We start from the raw sequence: 24,398 nt of genomic DNA, 5'->3' as shown, positions 1-24,398 counted from the left end.
TATATACTATAAGCTAAGAGCAGCTAGGTGGTTAGATCGAGCACTGAGGTTGGAATCAGAAAGACTCATCTCAGATACTCCCTAGCTGTATGACCCTAAGAATGTCTCTTAGCCTAGTTTGACTCTCTTCTTCATCTGTAAAAATGAGCTGGAGAAGGAAGTAGCAGATTACTCTGGTATCTTTGCTTATAAGAAAACCCCAAAATGGAGTCACAAAGAGTCAAATATAGTCAAATAACAATGAATCTTGGTGAGGTTTCACTATGCCCCAAAGTAAATCTGGATCATTATAACTATTTTTGGTATGTCTGAAGATTCATTTTGATCCAACAAGTCTGTATTAATTACCTCCTATGCTAGGTCATTGAAGGAGACAAGCAAATTTTAGACATGGCTCTACCCTTATGGAATCCACAGTCTAGGTAAAGCGATGACATATCTTTATATAAATATATGCATATATATATATATATGCATATATTTATATACAGATAACAAGAAGCAGTATTTATTAATTGGCCAGTATGTTTGATTGCAATTCTAGACACTGAGGAGACAAAGACAAAGAAATGACAAAAAGCATGTATTAATCACTTGCAATGTGTGTCAGTCACTGTGCTGAGCATTAGTGTTCCAAATACATGCAAAAAGAAAAAAATATTCCTGATAAAAATACTTGCTTTCAAGAAGCTTATATTCTAATGGGGGGGGGGGAGATAAATAAAAGGGAACTTGAAAGCAGGAAGGGTGAAGAAATGAAAGGGGGTGTGTTGTCAAAGTCCCTAGAGACAGGAGAACAGCTGAGAGGGGTATAAAGTATGGCTAACCTCAAAATGGTATCCTCAAAATGGAAGCTCTGAAAGGAAACTACCAATGGGAAAAGGGAGACTACAAAAAAATTTATAAAGTACTTTTTAAAATTTTCAAGGAGCTTTACAAATATTAATACAGATATTACAAATATATAAATATTTATCCTCAACCTTGGAAGGTAAATGCAGTTATTATCCCCATTTTACCCCTCAGTTGAGAATGCTGACAGATGCACCATTTAAGTGATCTACCTGGGGTTACATAACTAGAAAGTATCTGAGGCTGAATTTGAATTCAAGTCTTACATACGCCTGGTTCAGGTCCCAGCACATTCTATCTATGCACTATGCACAAAGATGAAACAGTCTTTAACATCAAGGAACTTACATTCTATTAGGGGGCTACAATATGTAATACAAATAAGTAAATGGAAAATAATTTGATTAAGGGAGAGAACTAATAATTAGAAGGATTAAAAAAGGCCTCACTTGGGAAGTATCACTGGAGATAAGCCTTTTAAAAAAAGAGCCACAGAAGTGAGGAGTGATAGCTACTTCTAAATCTATAGCAAAATGGCATGGAGAACTGGGTCTGGAATGAGGAAGAGAGTTCAAAACTAGCCTTAGGCATGTATGACTGTGGCTAAAAGAGCTTCCTTCTGTTTACCTCATTTTCCTCAACTGTAAAATGCTGATAATAGTTATTTACCTCACAGGTTTTGTGAGGATCAAATGAGAAAATATTTGTAAAAAGCCGTTAGCATGAAATCTGATACAACCCTTCTTCTCCTTTAAGATACTTGAATGTTTGTATTATTCTCTATAAAGTTCACTTAAATTTGTCCAAAAATAAATGTTGAAATAATGGAATGAAATGGAATAATAAATCTATTAATCTTAGTCAAAAGAAAATGAAACAAAGAGATCACATCTCGAACTACTTATTAGAATAAATAAAGCCCTCTTTTTTGTGAACTATAATACCCAATATCACTCATTATCTTCCTAGGCCCAAAGGAAAAACCTGTGGTCAAGTACTAAAACCTCATGATACTTAAAAAGTGAAATTTCTATCCTGAAATGGGCTTCTCTTCAATGGAAGTAAATAAAAATGAACAGTAGACAAAATTGTTATAAAAATTCCTACAGTATGTTAAGTAATAAAAATAAGCCTAGATGTGGAATATTACCCTATTATACACTAATTGTTGCTATAGTTGATTTTCTTCAACCAGTAAAGTTTTCATCATTGGACAGGGAGTAGGATGATCTCTGTTGCAGGTACTATATAGTGTGGGCATAAAGATGTCCAATTATAATGCTAAACAGGAAGAGTAAGGTCTCATTCGATTTAGATGAATTAAATCCAAGCAGCCACTTCCACCTATATTAAATGGTGAAACAGAAGCTAGCTATGCAAGCTATGCATGCAGTTTCTTCATTATTATATGGTACCATGGTGGCTACTTAGACTTTCTTGACCAAGTACAGTTTAAAGATTAGACATAATGTTTCTAAATTAGACAAAGTGTTTCTAAATTATTGTTCCCAGATTAAATATAATTAAATCCCTATACAATAATTATATTATTAATATAATATAAATTAAATTAAATATAATTAAAAGTTAAAAGTGTAGTTTGCCTTTTGAGCTAATACAATCAAAATAATCATAGACATTTTTCCATCAAGTGACCCTCAAACAAACAGGATGGGCTTCCTAAGCAGAAAAATAGTAATCATGTCAACATTCTTTTCTATACTAAGAAAATGAAGTAACTATACTTCTAGTCTCAAGACTAATCATTTACTTTATTAGTTCCAATATGATCAGGATTAGTACTGAACATATTTGTCAAGTCTTACTCCATGGAGTGAAATGAGAAATTTGTCATATCCAAACAGACTTGTAGAAGTGTCCAACATACCTTCATTTGCTAATTATTATAATCAGGTCATCAAGTTTTATTTTAAAAAGATTATTTTTAATTTTTTAGAAGGGAAAAGAATAGAATGCTAATAGAAGCAGTTCATTTACTTGCTAATTGTTCTTACCTGATTCGGACATAATTCATTGAATCTTTAGGGAAAAACCAATTTAACATAAAATATCTAGCATGTAACAGTATCACTTTAAGGAATTTCAAAAAATGAAAGTTAGTTATATCAATGGTTCAAACTCAAACAGAAATCAGGGCCACTAAACCTTCAATAAGGACCCCTGTAGGCCCAAAATATATATTTAACATTATCATTGTTCACCAAATTTGCAGCTTTTCTAGGGGCTATGAGAAAAGTTTGTTTCAAATTTATTTTTCTTTATAAAAGTGTTATCATTGTATAAATAGTTCTCCTGGTTTGTCTTAGGGGCTACCTATAATGCAACAGAACCTATAATGCAACAAAATTAAAAAAAAATTCTTACCACTTGGCTTAGGTCATATCCCCAAGGAAGAAAAAGGACTCCAGTATTATATTTTTCCCAATGAGACAACATGAAGTTAAGCAAAACAATGCTCAGGAACACGAACATCATGTGCTCAGAAAGTCCTGGGAAGCCCCTTGGACTTGCACAAATAGAGAAAAAAGAAATTGTGAAAAGGGAAGTAGCCCAGCTATCCAATCCATGGTCAAATAGCTCTCCCAGAGGACTACTAGACTGTGTTCTTCTAGCATGTTTCCCATCTATAGAATCTGTAAAGGAAAGACAACAAAGAAATCAAAGACTTTAATGGAAGAAATGTAAACTAATGTATTCTTTGTAGTTAATACATGAAACATATTAATTAAAAAAAGAAATAGGATGATAGAATAAGATATCTCAAATGAAATAATATTTATAAAAAGCATAAATAAGAGACTTGCTCAACACTACACAGGGAATCAATGGCAGAGCTAGGATTTGAACTTGGTCAGACTCCAAATTCAGCATTCTTTCTACTTCACCATGATGAAGAATGAAGTCAATAACAGGTTGTGCTCATTTTTAAAAAAACCATGCTATAACCATCACTATCAAAACTAAACTTTTCCCCCATTTGACTTGCAAAAACCTAAAAAAAAAACCCCAAACCTAAACTTTTCCACAAAGGTTTTATTTATAGTATACTAACAAAAGTGTCCAAATTAATCAATTCATTAGAAACAATCATCAATTGACTGAAAAGAATTTCACATTTATTAATTGGTTTGTCATTGAGTAGACCAAGTTCTCACTTCTGTGGGTTTGTAGACTAAATTTAAGTGGTGTTAAAAACTAGACTACAGGGGAGTGGCTAGGTGGCCCAGGAGTCAGGAGTACCTGAGTTCAAATCCTGCCTCAGACACTTAATAATTACCTAGCTGCATGGCCTTGGACAAGTCACTTAACCCCCATTGCCTTGCAAAAAATATAGAAGCACTCTATATTTGTTTTTAGAACAAATACTTATTTCTACATAAAAATTCATCAACTCATTAAGTAACTAAAAGTAGTATTATTCTTGCTTTATTCTTATGAGATTATTCTGTAGTAACTAAAAGAACGTGTAGCCCATGAGATGCTTTGCCAAGCACTATCCACTAAAAAGAGACTGAAATGTAGTCAATTAACTAACATTTATCAAATGCTTGCTATATGCTAAGCAGATAAGATTTTTCTAAGCACCAGCAATACAAAGAAAACCAAAAAAAAAAGTCTCTACTCTAAAGGAGCCTACACTATAATCAAGGAGATAATATAGAAATAAATAGAAATATATATATATATATATATATGTATATATACATATATATATATATATATAGGAAAGATGAAGATCACCTGATCATACTTCCATTTTGCAACTGCAGCTCTCCCTGATTCCTACTCCTTAGAATAAGATGCCCTTCCCAAAGAAGTTCATCACCTCTAAACTTTCCTCTATGCTGCTTCTTTGACTGATATCAGCACCCCTCAGCTTCTTCTCCTCTCTAATTGGAAGTCTGAAGGGCAGAATACCAAATTCCTCCCAATGCCATCCCTTTACAAAGAGAAGAAACTGGAACTCAGATAGTTCTGCTTTGCATCTGTTACCCTTCATGTTTTCAACTCCACTAAACAAGACACTCTCTGTTCTAGCATTCCCCCTACTCATTTTCCTGCCACTTTAAACTCCTTGAGATCAGGGTCTGTTGTTCATTTTAAATTAATTATATCCCTAGCACTTAACAAATAGTTGGTTAGTAGGTGCTTAATGAATGTTTGTTGCATTTGTTTATTGAATTGGATTGAAAGGGATACCACTAGTATAAATAAAACAGTTGTATGGTTGAATTTTTTTTTCATTTCTCAGGAATTTTAATGATGGAGAACATTTTGCTTTTGTCTCTATCACCAGCACCTAGCATACTTATTTAGCAAGAAGAGTTATTTACAGTTATTATGACAGGAGTTTAACAAATAAATATTCGTTCTGATGGCATTTGAATCAGTTCAAAGCATATTATTTTTCACTTTCTTTCCTTTTTTTATTTTTTTGAGGAGGTGTTCAAGTTTTCTTCCACAAAATGACTAATATGGAAATGTTTTTACAAAACTGTGCATGTATAACCTATATCATATTGGTTTCCATCTTAGGGGACAAGGAAGAGAAAGGAGGGAATGATAAAATTTGGAATTCAAAACTTTAAAAAAATACCAAATATTAAAAATTGTTTTTACATGTAATTGGATGGGAATATATTATTTTTTTAAATCTTAAATATTTGTTGAAATTAATTGAGCACATTTTCAAATACTGTCTTCTTATTATGTTATAATTATGTTATAAACAAAAAACAAAACAAAAAGACCAGAATGGAAAATATTTAAACCAAATTTTAATATTGCTATTAATAAGGTATATATTTGCTCCACTATGATTTTATGATGATCTTTTTCTTTGTTATAATTGGTTGATAAATATTTTTAAATGTTTTATTGTGCAGGTGGTCTACCCTTTAGGTTATTTATACTTGGTTTCTAAATCAATCAGGGTAGGCCAGTGAAAACTTCTATGAGCTCTTTTTAAGCAACTATTTTCTAGGTTTCATAACTGGCAAATGCTGAGTAGATCTCCATAAAATCAAAAGCCATTATACAATACTAAAGAGAGATGTATGTAATCCTTCATAGTACTACGTCTTAGCACAGCTAAAAATGAGGGCAGGGAAAGGAGTGTAAGACCAACTAATTAATTAGGAGAATTGATAATCCACCTGAACTCAATGAAAGACAAATAAGAACTCAAGAGTCAGTCACATAGTCCTTATAAAATAGAAAAATAGCAAGAATCACAACTCTTTCAATCTTTCACTGGTTTAGTAAAATGAACTTAAAATTGACAAAAAAGGGGGATTAAATTAATAATTAGCCATGAGAGACAGAATAAAAAGTGATGGTATATTCAGAAGAATAAAAAACACCAGTTTAAATTATAATTTTGATTCTTGCCTTATACAGACAGACTAGTTTAATTCCAAAAATTTGATTGAGCTAGAAATAATTTCAAGGAAAATAATTTTTATTTAAAATAATCATCTTTCAGGGTGGCTAAGGTAGAACAGTGGATAGAGCACCGGCCCTGGAGTCAGTAGTACCTGAGTTCAAATGCGGCCTCAGACATTTAGTAATGATTACCTGTGTGGCCTTGGGTAAGCCACTTAACCCCACTGCCTTGCAAAAAACCTAAAATAAAATAAAATAATCACTTTTCAGAGAGGGGGGAAGAGGAGGCTAGGAGAGAAATATTAAGGGTATGTTTTTGCAAATTAAGGAATCTTTTTTAATGCAAATACTCATGGGAGAAATCATATCTTAAGTTATTCAATGAATCTGACTATAGTAAGCACTTCTTAAGTGTTAGGGAAGGTACTTGATGTTAGGGTTGGAGGGGGGAGGAGGCAAAAGGGGGAAAAGAATTCAAGTGAGCGTGGGGATAACAACATATCCATAATAATAATATAATATATAATAATAATAACAAATAATATAACAATAACATACATATCAGAAGATAAAATTGACTTGATCTCCAAGGTTTCTTCCTCACTTCCAAAAACAAATAAATATAATTATCATTTGATTCTAAGAGAAGTTCTATAGCTATACAAATTTGAGAAAGGAAAGATCATTCCTCAGTCAGCAGATCCTTCATGAAGAAAAAACCTTCAAGCTGGGCTTTGAAGCAGAAGAAAAAACTAAAGAGATGGCATTCTAGATAAATCAATCCATCAATAACCATTTGTTGTTGTTGTTATTCAGTTGTTTTCCAGTCCTATCTGATTCTTCATAATCCCATATGGGGTCTTCTTGGCAAAGATACTGAAGTGATTTGCCATTTCTTTCTCCAGCTCATTTTATAGATGAGTGAACTGAGGCAAACAGGGTTAAGTGACTTGCCTAGGATCACACAGCTATTAAGTGTCTGAGACCAAATTTGAACTCACAAAGATGAGTCTTCTTCTCTTCAGATAGGATACTTCATCCACTATGACACCTAGCACATATAATAATAATAATAATAATAATAATAATAATAATAATAATAATAATAAATAATAAGCATTTATTAAGTGTCTCATATGTTTCTAGGCACAACATTAAGCATAGGAATGACATGAGTAAAGGTACAGGGAGAGAAAAGCTCTGGACATATAGATTTGAGAGACTACTGGAATTTAATTTATTTGGAGTCAATCATGAAATTTAGTATATTTGGAATCAATTTGGAGCCTGGTCCATGGAAAATATTTATTTCTCTGCAATTTTTTTACTAACAAAGACACTTGTTAAAACTCAGACATTCAAACTTTGAACCACCCCCTACTTGTTACCCTGAAACTATGGAGAGTAAAGTGGTCCTTGGTAAAGATGTTTTAACTAGTCAGACATAGAAGAATAAGATAAGATGCATAAAAGAGTTTGGATTGGGAAACCCTGACATCAAGTACTTGGAGGGGAATATTTGTTTGAAGGCTTTATAGAAAGAAAAGCACCATATTGTGTAGAGACTTGAATATTTGGCTTATGAATCCCCAGCTTTATTTGGCAGAAAATAGTCAGTGAAGGTTTTTTAGCAGATGAGTCAACACAGGTCAGATGTGTGCATAAGGAATATTATTAGTTTGGAAATGACATGAAAAGTAGATTAAAATAGAAAGACAGTCACTAGATAAACCTTTAGCTAACACCTTAAGGAATCTGAAACAAAAAAGGACTACTTCAGAGATGATCTTTCAACTCATACATTTTATAGATAAGTAAACTGGGTCTCAGAGAAGTGAAATAACTTGTTTAAGATCACAGCTATTTCATGACAAAGCTGAGACTAGAACTCCCATCTATTATTTAGTCACCAATTAAAAGAACATAATTAAAACAAAGTTTCTTAAGGTGGAAGCAAGATGGCAGGTGAATGCCAAATGGAGAAAATAGAAATAGATAAGAATAATAGGAAGATATCAAAGGAATTCTGAAAACTTCAATTTACCAAGGTCAGTCCTAATAAGAGCTGTTAATCCAAATCAAAATGACTTAGTTTACATCACAATTGGCTGCCATGTAATTAGTTGTATGATGACAAATGTAACTAAAGTAGTATCTGATAAAATACAAATAAATTTTTAAGTATTCTGTTTTCATACAAATATCTGTAATATTGAATGGATGGTGAAAGGTATGCAGAACAGCAAAACCATTTTTAAGTCCTGTTGCTTTGGTCTGCCCAAGTGACTATCGTAAAAATCTAGTTGGTGTTTCTTAATGCCAATCTGAGAATCCTGCCATAATACTTTTTGAGGTTTAGCTGGAAATAAGTTATACATATTGTAATATATTTATTCCTCACAGGACAAGATTTACACAATGGAATTCTTTTTCTTTTTCAATATATTTATCATTATTGGAAGACTCTAGCATTGAAAGGAAGATCTCCCAATTAAAACTCAGACACATTAGCCAACAATAGCATGGTAAACAGGAAAGAAAATGAAGGACCAAAGATCTGGGGAGGCTACAAGAATTTTTCATTAAAAAAAAAACTGTACATGATTGCCAACAATTCTGTGGTTTTAACTGCTTTCAAAAGGAGGAATGTGATAATAGCTCCTGGGTGGAATAATTTTTGGCTAGACTTGTTTAAATCTGAGCCTAAAACTTTGAGAACAGCTTGGACTGCATTTATAATTTTTTTAAGTGCTATGCATTTCATCCTACTGTGGCCTTGCCAGACACTGGGTCTTTAGGGAGTCTGGCACAAGATTTTACACCAGCAAAGTGAACTCTAATACACTAGTTCTTATGAGCTACACAATTCCACAATCAGCATTAATGAGTGTATGCCAGTTTCCTAGTGCACTGCTAGGGTCTTTCAAACAGACCCCCAAAAATAATATTCAAAGGTCTTTTCATTAGGGAAAATAATACAATTTCATTAAAGCTCCAGAAGAGAATCAATCTAAATTAGAAGGGATGACATAAATAGAATATATGAGATAGAGCTAGTATTTCTATCATTTTTCTTTAAAGTCTTGGGTTTTTTTTTTTAACAAATCTCAAATTTCTAGAAGTAAACATAACCTACTTTTATACATCATTTATAATTTTCATTAATTCATTCTGTTCATTAAATGTTAGATTTAACTGTTAATTTAAATAAATTTGAACGTTAATTAAATTATGCCTTTTTGAAAAGTTTCAGAAAACTTGATTTTTGTTCTTTTATTACATTTCTGAAGTCAGTGGCAGGTGGGTGGTGAACTGTATAGAGTTCTGGGTCTGAATTCAGGAAAACCAGAGTTCAAATTCTGCCTTAGATACTTACTAGTTCTATGACACTGGTAAATCATTTAATTTCTATTTTCTTTCCTTTCCTCATCTGTAAAATAATAGCATCTACCTCCCAAGGCATTAGTAAGGAGCAAGTAAAAGATTTGAAAAGCATTTAATCCAGTGTCTGGCATATAAATATCTGTTCCTTTCTTTCCTCTTCCACTTCCCATTGGCAGGAACAGCCAATTATTGTGGAACTGCAAAGAAAGTCCTCTTTCATTCTCCATATTTAATTTTTTGCATAATGAAAGTCTATGTTTAGTTTGTAAAGATAATGAATGAACTGCCTCTTTAATCATTAACTGACAATTTTCTATATGTCATTCAAAAACACTTGTCAGAGTAAGGCATAGTGCAGTCATATTTACCAGTCATACCTTGATATCAGAACAAAAACAGCCCTGACTCCATAGCCTACTTATGTTATGACTTAAAATTGAACTTGGAAATTATAACCCCATTTCATGCCTCTACTTACCAGGAAAACACAGTGGCATAAGAAAATTGCATTCTATCTATATGTTGATCAAAGTTTCAGGTTTAATTAGCTTCTTTAAGAAAATTATCCTTTCTTACATATCCATAGATGCAGATCAATTTGAAATAAATGAAAATATTTTCTAATATAATATAATTTTCCTAAAATAATGTGATGCAAAAACATAAGGCAAAAGGAATTGGTCTTTAAAAATTAAGTGTCAAATTCAAAGTAATTTACAAAAATGAAGGAGCAACTACTGCCTTTGTCATTAAAATCTAATTTTCTAAAAATGACATTTAAATTCTTGATTTTAAAAGAATTTTTTCTCAATTTCATTTCTTAGATTATTTTGTTTTGATTTATAAAGGGGGAGAAAGGGAGATCCTTAGGGGATGGGAAGGAAAATAGCAGGAAAAAATATTCTATTCTAGACAGAAAGGAAGCTAACCTAAAAGCAGCTATGGTGGACTACAATGAATGCTTTTTAATATTTTAATATTTTAATATTTCTCTTTAAACCTTTGTATATGAAATGTAGGCCTGATACTTTGAAAGATGTTTTCATTGTTTTCCATAAAAAAAAGAATATTTAATTAATTCTCTTCGTAGTCTGGAAAACCCCCAAATTTTTCATAATCAAAGTCTATTGTTACAGACCCATTTTGTAAGGCCAGAAGGTGGCAGCAGTTTCCCATATAACTTTGTAACATTAGCCATAGTTCCTTTACTATTCTATTTACATAGTCAGAATGTTTCTCACTAAAGAGGAATTATCATTTATTTACACCACTGTATCTAGTCAAGCTATATTTTCAAAGCAGAAAGACTTGCCCTAGAGAATTTCTTTTTTTTAAAGTATTTATTCATTTGTGTCTGACTATGACTCCATTTGATGTTTTTCTTGGTAAAGATAAGTGGATTTTACAGATGAAGAAACTGAGACTACAGGATTTAAAGATTTGCCCAGTCACACAGGTCCTAAAATATTTCATTCATTTTTATGCTAATTATCACCTATTTGTAAATTCATAGAAGGTGTAATATAGTTAAAAATAGTAAAGTTGGCAGGCAAGGTGGAAGGAAAAAAGGAAACAAGGAAAAAAAACAAGGAAAAAAAGGAACAAAAATAGTGGGAATTAGTTCTCACTTTAATCACAATATGAAGCAAACTAGCTTAGCTAGAGTAATCTGGTTTTAAAAAAAGTCAGCTAGGAGATTTAGGTATACACTGTCAATTTTTAACAGATGAATTTGTGAGTTTATAAACTCATATCATAAATGTGTATTTGAATGTTTCATCTTGTCAACATCACTACATTCCATTGTGGGGGATATGAGAGAGCTTCATATTCCCTGCAATAGGTGTACCTTTAAACCTCTTTCTTCAAATCTTTCATCATTCCTTTTCTCACTCTCAAATAATGGCTTTTCCTTCTACTTTACTAGAAAAAATTAAGGTCATCAATGTGAACTTCAGCTCCTCTTAATATTTCAATGTTATCTAAACATTTCAGAGTTTTTGCTCATATTTTCTTCTTTGCCTCCAGTTCCATTGGGAAAAGATAGTCCTCTCCTCAAAGTAAATGCCTCCAACTGTACCTCTCTCAACTCATTCTATTATCTGTCCTGTGACCTTGTTCCATTAATAATACTTTGTTCCCTGCAACTAAGTGGTTCCTACTTCAATATAAAATATACTTAGGTTGCCCCAATCCTAAAAACAAGCCAAGACCAAAAAAAAAATACAAATTTTCCATTGATCCATAGCTCTCTCAAATTATTATACTCACTGAATACGTTTTCTCACACCTCACACATTCCTCAACACTTTACAATTTGTCTTCCAACTCCTCTAGTCTCCTTAGCTTTCTGCTAATAAATGACCTCCTTGTCACTAAATTCAGTGACCTAATTTCTGTTCTCATCTTTCACTTCTCTTCAGCATCTGAGCCTATGGATTACCACTTTCTAGTCATTCTTTCTTCCCTCTGGCTTGTGCAATACTGCATTTTCTCAAATCTTTCCTCTTGAATAGCTTTCTTGCTCTTTTGCTGGCTGCTCATATCCCCAATGTTGATATCCCTCCAAGGTCTGCCTTCGACCCTTCTTGTCACCTTCTGTATTCTCTTCTTTATTGGTCTGATTCACTATTTGAATTATCACCTCTATAAAATGACTCCCAAATCTTTACCTCTCCTCAAACATCTTATTTCCCACCCTATTGTACTCATTTTGGACTTCTTTAGCTCCTCCATCATACCTACCTGGTCAGGTACTTTCTCCCCACCATTCCGTTTTTGGGGTGTGTGTGTGTGTGTGTGTGTGTGTGTGTGTGTGTGTGTGTGTGTGTGGTTGTTTTCCTTCCTTTGATTGTAAGCTCCTTGATGGCAAGAACTATCTTTCTTTTTCATATTTGAATCCTTAGCAATTAGCACTATACTTATTGACTACTGATCTCCATAGTCCCATGCCTTACAATTATTAGATATTTCCATTTGTCTTTCCCACCAACAAATCAAAATTAAAATGAATCTCTTTAGATTTTCCCCCTCTCCTTACTATTCCTGGTCACCCAGCTTCATAATTTTTGAAGTTATTTTTGATTACTCTCTATCCCCCAATTCCCACATCCTCTAATGTCAAGTTTTATAGATTTTACCTCTGTCTTCTCTTTCCCATCTATCCCTTCTTCTCAACTCTTTGTGAACTCTAGTTCAGACTCATCTCTTCTCATGCCTGCCTTCTGATTTCCTGCTCTTCCTTCTCAGTTAAATTTAGACATTGACTTTTCAATGAAAACTCCTCCCTCTCCCATCTCCACTTCTGCCCCCACTCCCATGAAAAGTGATCTCTACCTCTTCAAATTTCCCATAGTACTTTGTCTAAACCTCTCCCCATACTTACTTACCACAGTCTCTCTCTATGATCACAATTATCTGTAATTGTAACATCTTCACCCTCCCTTCCTCACAACTGTCCACTGACCTATCTTCATTTAACCTCCTCCACTATAATTTCTCTCATTAGCTCCCAAACCCTTTGAGAGCAGGGTCTGTGTCATCTTTCTATCTCTAGCTCCCAGTAAAGTTCCTTTCTCATCAAAGAGACAATAAATTGGCTGAACTGAATTTAATTGAACTCATATAGTCAAATATGCACTATCTTTTGAAGTGATCATGGTGGAAGTAGTAAACTTATCATAACAATGCTATTAGGGCTATCTCGAGCTAATAGTTTCATTCTTTAGGTAGGAAAGAGAACAAGCAACCTAAGTGGACAGATCATTTGTAATAGCCCTACTAAAAATGCAATTTTGGCCACCACTCCTCAGATTCCTATACTGCTCCAAACTCAATCCCACTTTTTTGAAGAAATCGATCACTGCTTCTGAAATTTCTCTTGCCTTGATGTAAATGATACCTCTCAATAACTTCCTCAAAAAATGATTTTTTACCTTAAATTTTATGTCTCAAAAAATATTCAATTCATCAGGAAGCTTTCTTACTTTGGAATTTCTCTTTCACCTGAGGAATTCTTTTAATGGGAAAATTGATGCCTAATGCATTAATAGTCAGCTTCCCACCTTGGATGTAACCCCAACCATAAATATTCTGATCTTTAAATATATGTGACCCTTTGAATCAAAATCCTAGCATACTAATCCTCAACAATGCTTATAAGAAATTAGGCTTGAACTTCAGTTGGATTTCTCTCCAACAGAAAGAAACTCTCTTTGTACCAGGATTCATAGTTGGACCAGGATCTAATCCAAGTAGAGGTTTAGGAATAGAACCTAATGTGACTTTTTTAATAACCTCCCTACTTTGGCAAATCTATGAAACAATCTACACAACAGCTGTCATTGATCAAAATATTTTTGTAAATATTTTAATTTATTTTCAGGGCTAGGAACCCATTGTTTTGCCTTAGTAATGGAAAATCTGAATTCTCTAAGAATAGATGTGATTTTGAAAAATAGCCCCAAATCATTCAGAACTAATTCTAACTCCAGACTTGTCATTTAGTCTGCTTCCTCATCTGAAAAATAAGAATAATCGTAGTTGTAGTTACTACTTCACAGGCTTATTATGAGAAAATACTTCGTAAACCCTGAAATAACAAGAAAATAGGAGTTCTCTTTTTATTCTGATAAAAAGTGAATAATTTCAATAATATATTTTTTCCCAATTATCCTTAATTCTAGTGCCTCCCCTCTGAGATTACTTCAAATTTATCCTCCATATATTTTATTTCTATGTAGTAGCTGCATGTGTTTCCCTCACTAAGTTGTGACTTCCAAGAGGACAGGGATTGATTTTGCTTTTCTTTGTATCCCTATCACTTAACACAGTACCTCTAAGGACATCCTTGTATTATACAGTAATAATTGTATATATACAATATAATAATTAAATACATTGTCATTTTCCCACTGTTATAATTTTCAAGGTCACATTTTTGGAACAAAAAGTAAAGAACTTTTCTTTCGAAAAGATTAATTTATATTTAGTATATTTAGTTTAAGAAATTTGGGATATAAATTATATTTGTCAATAGTTTCCAATAAAAATAATTTTCCCTTAAATTTTTATGGTTCACAGGAGTAAGCATCAGTTCAGCTTGAACTTTTACTGCTTTGGAACACTTCATTCACTTGAGTTGCTGAATTATGTATTATTATACTAAGTAAAATTTGTCAGTTCTTTCAATGAATAATTTTTTTTCATACTGTACCTAAAGCATAAGCAGAAAAAGTAGCAAGAGCAGCAAACCACCACACCCAGTTTGGAATAAGCTGGGAACCTGCAAAATACAGTGAAATAAAGAGTAAAGATTATGCCCAAGATATTCACATAAATTATGATATATATAAAACACTTCTTATCAACTTCTTATCAACTCATCACCACCACCAACAAACCCTAGGGCTTACCATCATCTTCAAGATCCAATATAAAAAAACTGTTTGGCATTTAAAGCTTTTCATTGTCTGCCCCATTCCTACCTTTCCAGTCTCCTTACACTTACTCTCCTCCAAATCCTCTTTGATCCAACAATACTGGCCTTACTGCTACTTGGACAAGACACTCCATTTCCCAACTTCAGGCTTTTTCACTGACTTCTTCCCCCCATACTTCATTCAAATGTTGTTCCTTCTCTTGGTTTCCTAGCCTCGTCCTGAAAGAGGGCTTTCCAATTCCCTTCCCTACTCCCAAACTACTAGTGACTTCTTTCTGAAATTACCTCCATTTACATTTTATATATCTTGTATGTGGTTTTTGGATTTGTTTTCTTTTTTATATATGGTGTCTTCCATTAGAATATGAGCTCCTTGAGAGAAGGGGGATGTTTTTGCCTTTCTTTGTATATCCATCCTTACCAGAATACCTACCATATAGAAATTACTTAATAAATGCATATTGACCAACTGATATTTGTATTCCTGAAACTTTACTTTTAAAATAGAGAACTGAATTAGATCATAATTTGCCAGCCCATGTTATTCTGTGAACCAGTGAAATTAGTCTATTACTAACCACAGATAGCAGAGAGTAGGTAACTTGCAGCTCCAAAATGGAGATCAGAATCTGGGGAGAAGGTGGGAAAAGGATGGGTAGAGTAGGATGTTATGAAGAGGAATCAATTTGTTAAGTTTATAGGTTTTAGGAAGTAGAAGTCTTCAGGATTCTAAGTTCTACAAACTGAAAAGAGAAACAGAACTTTTAACTGGATGATTATAATGACCAAGCTTGGACACAAAGAAAGGAGAAAAGGCATCTTCCTTTGGGGGAAAATGCCAGACACAAAGAACATGACACACTGCATATGCTCTCAGATTCAACTGATAAATTGGGGGGGGGGGGTTGCTGGGCTGCTTTTGTTCTCTTTTCAATCTTTGTTGCATAAGATGATTCTCTGGGGGAAAAGGGGGAAAGAAATCTATTTTAAAATAAAGTTTTTAAAAATATATCTCAATAAAAAATGTAATTTAAAAAAAGTTTTCAAGCTAGTCTAAGGCCACTGGTTAGGAAATGCTGGACTGGAGTATCTCTAAAGTTATCGGTTTTAAATATTCTACTTAAGACCTAGAGTTGTGTTTTATAGAACTCAAATATTTTCAGCAAAAAAAAAAACAAAAACCTGATATTTTTCTTTTTTCTACTTCTATCAGTTTTTTTAAATATATACCTTCTCTCTCTCTCTCTCTCTCTCTCTCTCTCTCTCTCTCTCTCTCTCTCTCTCTCTCTCTCTCTCTCCTGCCTAGGGAGCCATTTCTCTATAACAAAAATTTAAAAAAGACAGAAAAAAGGACAATTCAAAGCCAATTAACACTACATTCAAAATTGCATATTCATGCTCTCCCACCTCTACAGCAAAAAGAAGAAAGTACATTTTCCTCAACCTTTCTCCAGGTCCAAACTAGATCATTATAAATATAAATCAAAACAAACAAATTATAAATAAAGTATCATTTAGTTTTATTTTGCTTTTTTGTTTCCTGTTTTGTTTTGTTTTCAGGGTAAAGAGAGGAAAATATTTTCCAAAGCAATGGGTTCTTATTACTCATCTAGTTACCAAAAAGAGCTGCAGGCATCAATCACCTTGCTTCCCCTGACCATGCAGCCTACTGCTTAAGGCTGAACATTATATTTATGTAGCCATGAATTTCTTTTCCAAAGAGCTGCCTCAAGGAGATCTCCTATAATTAACAACTAGTCCCAACTCCTCATCAATCTGATAACTAATATAGAAAAACAGATTATTTAGGGGGAAATGAATCTGACAAAGAGGAAGGAACAGGTTTGGCTACTTTTATATAACTTAGGTCTTTTTTGTTAATAAAAATTATTTGTAACACCACCAAAATGCCAACTCTCATCTTGTTTTTTTCCTTTCATATAAGACTCCAGATTTCTCTAAAACCATCGCTTCTTTATTTCTCACACACAACAGTATTTCATCATATATATATAACATATTTTGTTTTTAGTCATTTCCCTGTTGACTGGCATCCCGATTCCCAATTTTTGCCTCAGAAAAAAAATCACTAATATCTTCATGAATCCTTAGAGATTATTTTGCTTGTTTCATCCTTCTGTTAATATATCCTCCCTCTTAATTCCCCTCTCTCCTTTCCCTCTGTTCCCTGTTGAATGAAATGTATTTCTATATCCAACTATACGTATTCTTCTCTCTTTTGTCCAGTTTAGATGAAGATAACCTCTTTCCAATGTTTGTATAAATGTCTACTTGTACACCCTGATTATGTGAGATATTTTTGCCTCACTCTCTTTCTCTCCCTTTCCACTAGTGTAGTTCTCTTCTCATCACTTGGGAATTCTGCCTTAAGTCATGGGAGCTAAATACTAAATACTTAACAATTATAGAAGTTTAGACTTTGGAGAGTGTATTTAGCATCTAGTTCAGTAGTGTCAAACTCAAATAGAAACCTCTTTCGGAGTTGCATATTGACTTAGAAAACTATGCTGTATTATGTTTTTATTTCTTTTGTCAATATTTTGTTAATATTTAATATTATTAATATTATATTTAATCTAATCAACTCAAACTCCAACACCTAGGATATAGTCCATTTAATTTCTAAATGGAATCTATATTATAATGCAACCAATAGATAGACAGATTGATTTCTGTTTGTAAGACCTCTACTGAGGAGAAATTACTATCTCCCAAGGTAAGTCATTCTATTTTTGGATAACTCTGAAGATTAAGAAATTTTCCCCAACATCAGGCCTAAATTTATCTTTTTGTACCCTCTACTTATGGCTTCTGGTTCTCTCTTCTGGGACCACAGAGAATAAGTCTAATTCCTTTTCCATATGATAGCAGTTTTCATTTTGTGATTTCATTTGTAATTCAGTTGTTTAGAAATCAGAAATATCTTCCTATAGGAGAAGTATTAAATATGATAGTTTGCAAGGGCAGCTAGATGGCATGGGGAATAGTATTGGATTTTGGAGGCAAGAAGACCCAATTCCAAATCATTTCTCAATCTCTAACTAGCTATATTACCCTGGACAAGCCACTTAGCTTCTCTCAAACCCAGATTTCTCATCTGTAAAAAGGGGGATAATAAGGGGTGGCTAGGTGGAGCAGTGGATAAAGCACCGGCCCTGGAGTCAGGAGTACCTGGGTTCAAATCCAGTCTAAGACACTTAATAATTACCTAGCTGTGTGGCGTTGGGCAAGCCACTTAACCCCATTTGCCTTGCAAAAAAAAAGGGGGGGGATAAAAGTAGCTGTTCACAGAGATATTGTAAAGATAAAATGTGATATATAAAGAGTTTTATGAAACTTAAAGTCCTATATAATGTTAACTATTATAATTATTATTAAGTAGAATGTTAATACTGCGTTTTAAACAATATTTCTCTGGGAAAACTCATGAAGTTTCTAATTTGGAACTTGGAATCACATCCCTCTCAAACAAATCCCTGACAAATTGTTGCCCCTTCACAAGGGCTTCAAGAGACAACAAAGATATCTGAAGGATGATGGGGTGGGGGGGGCAGGGTCTAGCTTCTACCACCTCAGTTTAAAAAGTAACAGGACTGCTTCTGAACACTCTTTCCTTGGGTTTGTATTCTTTCTTTGACCTTCTGGCTATTGACATAGTTCTAGAGTCAACCCCTTTTTCATCACAACAAGCCTTCACTACTTCTTTTTATGTGGAACAATAGATAGAGTGCTGGACTTAAGAGTAAAAAAAGACCTGAGTTCAAAGTTCAACTCTAGTTAGTTCTGCCAACCCCCTTAGATCCTAAGGATTCATTGTTGCTGATTTTCTTTATTTGTTTTAATCAATAATGCCTATCATGACAATCTTTTTGCCTTTGGCTCTTACCTGACTCTGACCATCTGATTTCTTATTTTCTTCTTTTCTTTCCACTTGAAATTTATTTATTTATTTTGAATTTGATCTTTTATTTCAATCACTAAATGTATTGTCTTCCTTTATCCTTATCTTTTGCCCATAATGAATAATATTTGTCCTTCATTCTCAAAGAAGACCACTACCTCAGGGAGGTGATGCCATGACATGCACTTGAAAGGGATTTGAGTGAGGGAGTGCTGGGATTAAATCACCAGCCTCATTTTCTCCTCTACAGTCATCTGGATCCGGTATCCAGATATGAATCAGGATGACAGGAGATGGTCCAGGATATGAAGGAATCAGGGTTAAGTGATTTGCCCAAGGTCACACAGCTAGTAAATGTCAAATGGAATTCAAACTCCCATCCTACTGACTCTGAGGTAAGTACTCTATCCACTGCACCACCTAGCTGCCCCTATCTTATCACTGACCTCTTCCTGTCCCACCTCCACAGGACAGCAAATTCTAAGTTTTTGATGGCGTTACTGAAGACTCACTAAGTGAAATAAGAAGTCAGAAGCGAGAACTCTCATTTCTACCCCTCCCCTGCCCCAGGTCTCCAGCACATCTCTTGACCAAGGTAAAGGGAAACAAGAGAGGGGTCACTGGTGATGTTCTCATGTTCTCATGTTCTGGGACAGGAGATTCAGAATTAGAGGAGAGGATCTGGGGCAACAACCAGGATAGTTGGGGTAGATTCTGATTGTGAAGATGAAAAAATGCCCCTGGAGACTGAGAATCATCATCATCATCATCATCATCATCATCATCATCAATAGCACTAATATAGCATTTTAAGGTTTACAAAGCACTTTGTTTATATTACCTCTTTGACTCTTAACCTTTTGAGGTAAGTGATATCATCATTCTTTTTTTTTTAACTGATAAGGAAACTTAGGCAGAGAGAAGTTAAGATGACCTGTCCAGGGTCAGATATCTTGCAAATATCTAGAAGATTTGAACTCAGGTCTTTTTTTACTCTTAAGTCCAGCACTCTATCTATTGTTCCACATAAAAAGAAGTAGTGAGGGGTAGCTGGGTGGTACAGTAAATAGATCACCAGTCCTGGAGTCAGGAGTACCTGAGTTCAAATTCAGCTTCAGACACTTAATAATTACCTAGCTGTGTGGCCTTGGGCAAGCCACTTAACCCCATTGCCTTACAAAAAAAAAAACCTAAAAAAAAAAGTAGTGAGGGCTTGATGTGATGAAAAAGGAGTTGAAGGCTTAGCAAGGATCACAGAGAAGGACCATTAGGGCATGTGTAGTTTCCTCTTCTGACAAGATTGAGTCAAAGCAGGAAAAGCAGTAGCAGTTACAAGTTGTGGTGGAGGGGCATAACAATAATAAGAGATTCTGTGGCTAAGCAGGGTGAAATTTATTCTCTTTCTTCCTTCATATTCTTTCTCATTTCTTTTCCTTTTTTTCCTTCCTACTGCTGAGTTAGATGTAGGAAAAAATGATTGATAGTGGTTAAAAGAAAAGCTTCAGCTTTCAGGGCTGAAGTGTTTTTTTTTCCTTTCCTTCTATGTCAGAGAGCCATAATAGAATAAAAGGTAAGAACAATGATGATGATAAGAGAACATACTTTTCCTTTCCCTTCTCTTTCTTTCTTTTGTTGTCTCTTGGGATATGTTAAGGAATTCCTTAACATGAGGGTAGGGAAAAACATAGCAAGAGTGGTACAAAATTCTGTTTTTCCCTTTTCTCTTTATCTGTACTTTGTTTATTATCATTGAAGGCCTAGATCCCAATACTAGCAGGTCCTAGGATAAAATGAAAAGTATTTCTCTGATGTGAAGGCTGGGTTTCAGGTATGTTTAGAAGTAACAGTGACAAGCAAGAAAAAAATCCCCATTAGGGGCATTAGGGAGAAGTAAAGGTCTTGCAGCTTCCTAGGTTGGGCAACTAAGGAGGTAAAAGTCCTGTTCAGCATGGTTCAGTCTAGGCAGGATGAATGTGAAGATAAAAATAAGACATGGTACCATGAGTCTGATACCTACTAATCTCAGGGATACTACCATCCTCTCAATTGTCCAGATTTGCAATCTCAACAGGACTGGGGGTGACTAAGTTGGCCATCAGTTTGCAGAGCTCATAACCCACAGATGGTAAAGGGAACAGAACTAGTCAGAAGTGGATTAATGGCATTTGGATTAATTGATACTTTGTTGTACTGCCCATAGAGCAATCTGGATCACAGACTTAGGACAAGGAGGAGCCCTAGCGCACAGAGCTCAAAGTTACCTAGCCACAGTTCCAGGACACAGACCTGGAAAACAGTGACCACATCTTTCCTTAGATTATACTACTTTGGAAGTACTTAAAATTTATAGATCCTTCACCCTGAACTAGCTCTGAAAACAGCAACATAAAAAACCTGAAGCAAGGGACAGTGCCCACTCCACCCTGGGAGTAGAGCCCAAGTTTAATATAAAGTTGAGTCAAGAAATAGATTGGAAAAATGAACAAACAACAATAAAAAAGAACCTGATCATACAAAACACTGTGAAAATAGGGAAGATCAAAACACAAATTAAGAATGGTTACATGCAAAGCCTCAAAGAAAAATGTGAATTAGTGTTAGGCCCAAAAAGAGAGGTAGAGAAAAAACTAGAAAAAGAAATATGAATGATGTGAAAAAATCATGAAACAAAAGTCAGCAGCTTGATAAAGGATGAACAAAAGAATGAAAAAAGATGTAAAAAAAATCCCCTGGAAAGACCAACTCCTTAAAAAAGTCCAATTGACCAAAGGAAAAAGGAAATACAAAAGCTCACTGGAAAAATAATTCCTTAAAAATTAAAATTGGGCAAGAAAAGAGGGATTACAAATTTGCTGTCATTGTTCAGTCTTTTCAGTTGTGTCTCATTCTTTATGACCGTGTTTGTTGTTTTCTTGACAAAGATATTGGAATGCTTTGCCGTTTTTCTTTTCCAGATCATTTGGCAGATAAGGAAACTGAAGTAAACAGGGTTAAGAGACTTGCTGGGATCACAGAGCTAGTGAATTTGAATTCACAGAGCTGAGTCTTCCTGAAACCAAGTTCTGCACTCTATCCATCAGCTTAAGGGAATGGCAAATTACTGAGTAACAATTCCCCAAAATTTATTATATATTAATGGATTCTTAAAAATGTAGTAATAGCCCATAACTGAAAATATTTGCATATTAGGAGTAAAGCAGGTACTACTCTACATACAATACATTAAAAAGGACACAAATATGCAAGAATAATTTTTTCATAGTCTACTAGAATCTTAAAAAAAAAAAAATCAGGTGACTTACTGCCCAGAAAAAGAACTGGCCCAACAAAGCAAAGTTGTGCCTAAAAAAAGTTTAACAAGTCATCTCATTCAGGAGCACAGAGTGAGTGACTCTGGAGCAACTGAGACTTTTTAGCAGGGGAGTTCAATGGCTACACACTTCTGATCTAGTAAAATCTCACTAATTTAGACTTTATAAGAAAGTCAATCAGGTATATTTAAAACTCTGAATTAGAAAATATTTTAAGAGAAATGTAATTTTGTTACTTAAAATGCAAATAGGAACAAATGATCTTCTGTTTTCATGCTAAGAACAAGTACAAGGCAAGGACAAAAATAATTGGTACTTGGCATACATAACTTTGTATGGATCTGAAAATGGTACAATATTAAAATCTTGGTGCTTGGTTAAATCTCTCTATATCTATATTTGTATGGAACAGTCAGATAGATTTGGTGGAAAACCTGGAATGGATATCATAGTAGTCATGGAAGAAGGGAGACTTGACTTCAAATTCTACCTCTGATGCTCACTAGTTGTATGACCCCGGGCAAATCACTTCCATGCCTCAGACTGAGTTTCCTCATTTATGAAATGGGAGTGATAACAGCACTTTCTTCTCAGGATTGTTGTGAAGATTAAACAAAATGATAAAAGGGTACTAGAAACCTTAAAGTGGTACAGAAATGGTGGTGCAGTGGAGGAAATAAGTACTGAACCTGGTATAAAGAAGAACTAAATTAAAAATCAGTCTCAAATTCTTACTAGCTGTGTGACCTTGAATAAATCATATAACCTCTGTCAGCCTCAGTTTTCTTTTTTGATAAAATGGGAATAATAATAATAATAATAATAATAACATCAGTCTCCCAGGATTGCTTTAAGGACCACATGCAATATTTATAAAGCATTTTGCAAACTTTAGAATGGTATATAAATGATATTATTTTTAATGAATAAATGTCATAAGTTCAGACAAAGCAACAGGTGAGTTTGAATTTCAATCATCAAAATATAAAATCAGTGTAGACTCCAAATGATTGAAGAGTTTTTTAATACAGCTTTGAATAATCCAAAGATTCAAATTGGATTTTCTAATTAATATGCATATTTTACCTGAGGCAGTATAATCCCAGTCATAAAAACATAATATAAAATAATTGATTAAAAGCAATAAAAATCCAGAAAAGGTAAGCAAGTTAGGTGCAATCCACAGTGGCACTATCTGAAAAATACAAAAAGGACAAGAAAAATCATATTTAAAATTCATAAGAATGAAAAGAAATAACGAGTTAACTTTAAACTACTAATTCAGATTCCACTCACCAAAAAAAGAATTAGGTACATGCTATCTGGTCAAATTATACAATCATAAAATTCAAAAATATGGTAAAGAATTAGAAATACCAAAAGAAGTAATCACTAGATATTGACAAATAGAATTATAATCAATAGTCAATAAGATTGGTTTACTGAAGCAAATTCAATTACCAAAAGAGATACTTTTTTTTAAACAAAAAATTTCCAAGTCCCTGTTCACAGAATCTGAATTTTAAAACAAATTTAAAATATAGTGGCTACCACTATATTTCTCTGGAGAGAAAAAAAAATCATCGTCATCATGAATTGTGAATACATTTCAGGACTCAAGTTCTATTACTTTCTAAAAAAATGAGGGTTTTTTTGGTAGCTCCCATGTGTCTTATACATAAAAAAATCTGAAAAAATGAGGACATTGGACTAGACATTGTCTAAAATTCCTTTTAACTCTAAATTTATAATGCAAGAAGGGGCATCCTAGTAAATGTTTAACAACCAGCTTTTGGAAGGGGGACTAAATCAGACACATTTTTAAGTTTAATTTGCATTATTAACATTTTTTTTCCATGACTTTCTTAAGTCAAGACTCTAGACAATTAGCAAACCAATAAATCAGGCTATAACTTTGATTTTTGAGTTTTAAATGTACATTCTGTAAATGTACATTCTTATTTTTTAGGGTTTTTTTTTTTGCAAAGCAATGGGGTTAAGTGGCTTGCCCAAGGCCACACAGCTACGTAATTATTAATAATCAGAACCAGAACAATTTGGCTCCAGTATTCCACTGCCTACA

General features: G+C 33.8%; 1 protein-coding gene across 1 annotated transcript in view; it reads right to left on the bottom strand.

Annotated features, from left to right (window-relative positions):
* LOC141496973 (ethanolaminephosphotransferase 1-like) overlaps window positions 1-24,398 on the bottom strand; it is a 165,794-nt gene that overhangs the window by 70,574 nt on the left and 70,822 nt on the right. The window contains exons 3-5 of the mRNA XM_074199547.1: window positions 23,402-23,510; window positions 14,858-14,926; window positions 3,238-3,506 (exon numbers count right to left, since the gene is read on the bottom strand). Of these exons, the coding sequence (XP_074055648.1) occupies window positions 3,238-3,506; window positions 14,858-14,926; window positions 23,402-23,510 (447 nt within the window). The remainder of the gene's footprint in view (window positions 1-3,237; window positions 3,507-14,857; window positions 14,927-23,401; window positions 23,511-24,398) is intronic.

Source organism: Macrotis lagotis, chromosome X (genome assembly GCF_037893015.1).
Source record: "Macrotis lagotis isolate mMagLag1 chromosome X, bilby.v1.9.chrom.fasta, whole genome shotgun sequence".
In the NCBI taxonomy this organism is placed as follows: domain Eukaryota; kingdom Metazoa; phylum Chordata; class Mammalia; order Peramelemorphia; family Peramelidae; genus Macrotis; species Macrotis lagotis.
This window is presented reverse-complemented; position numbering and strand designations above follow the sequence as displayed.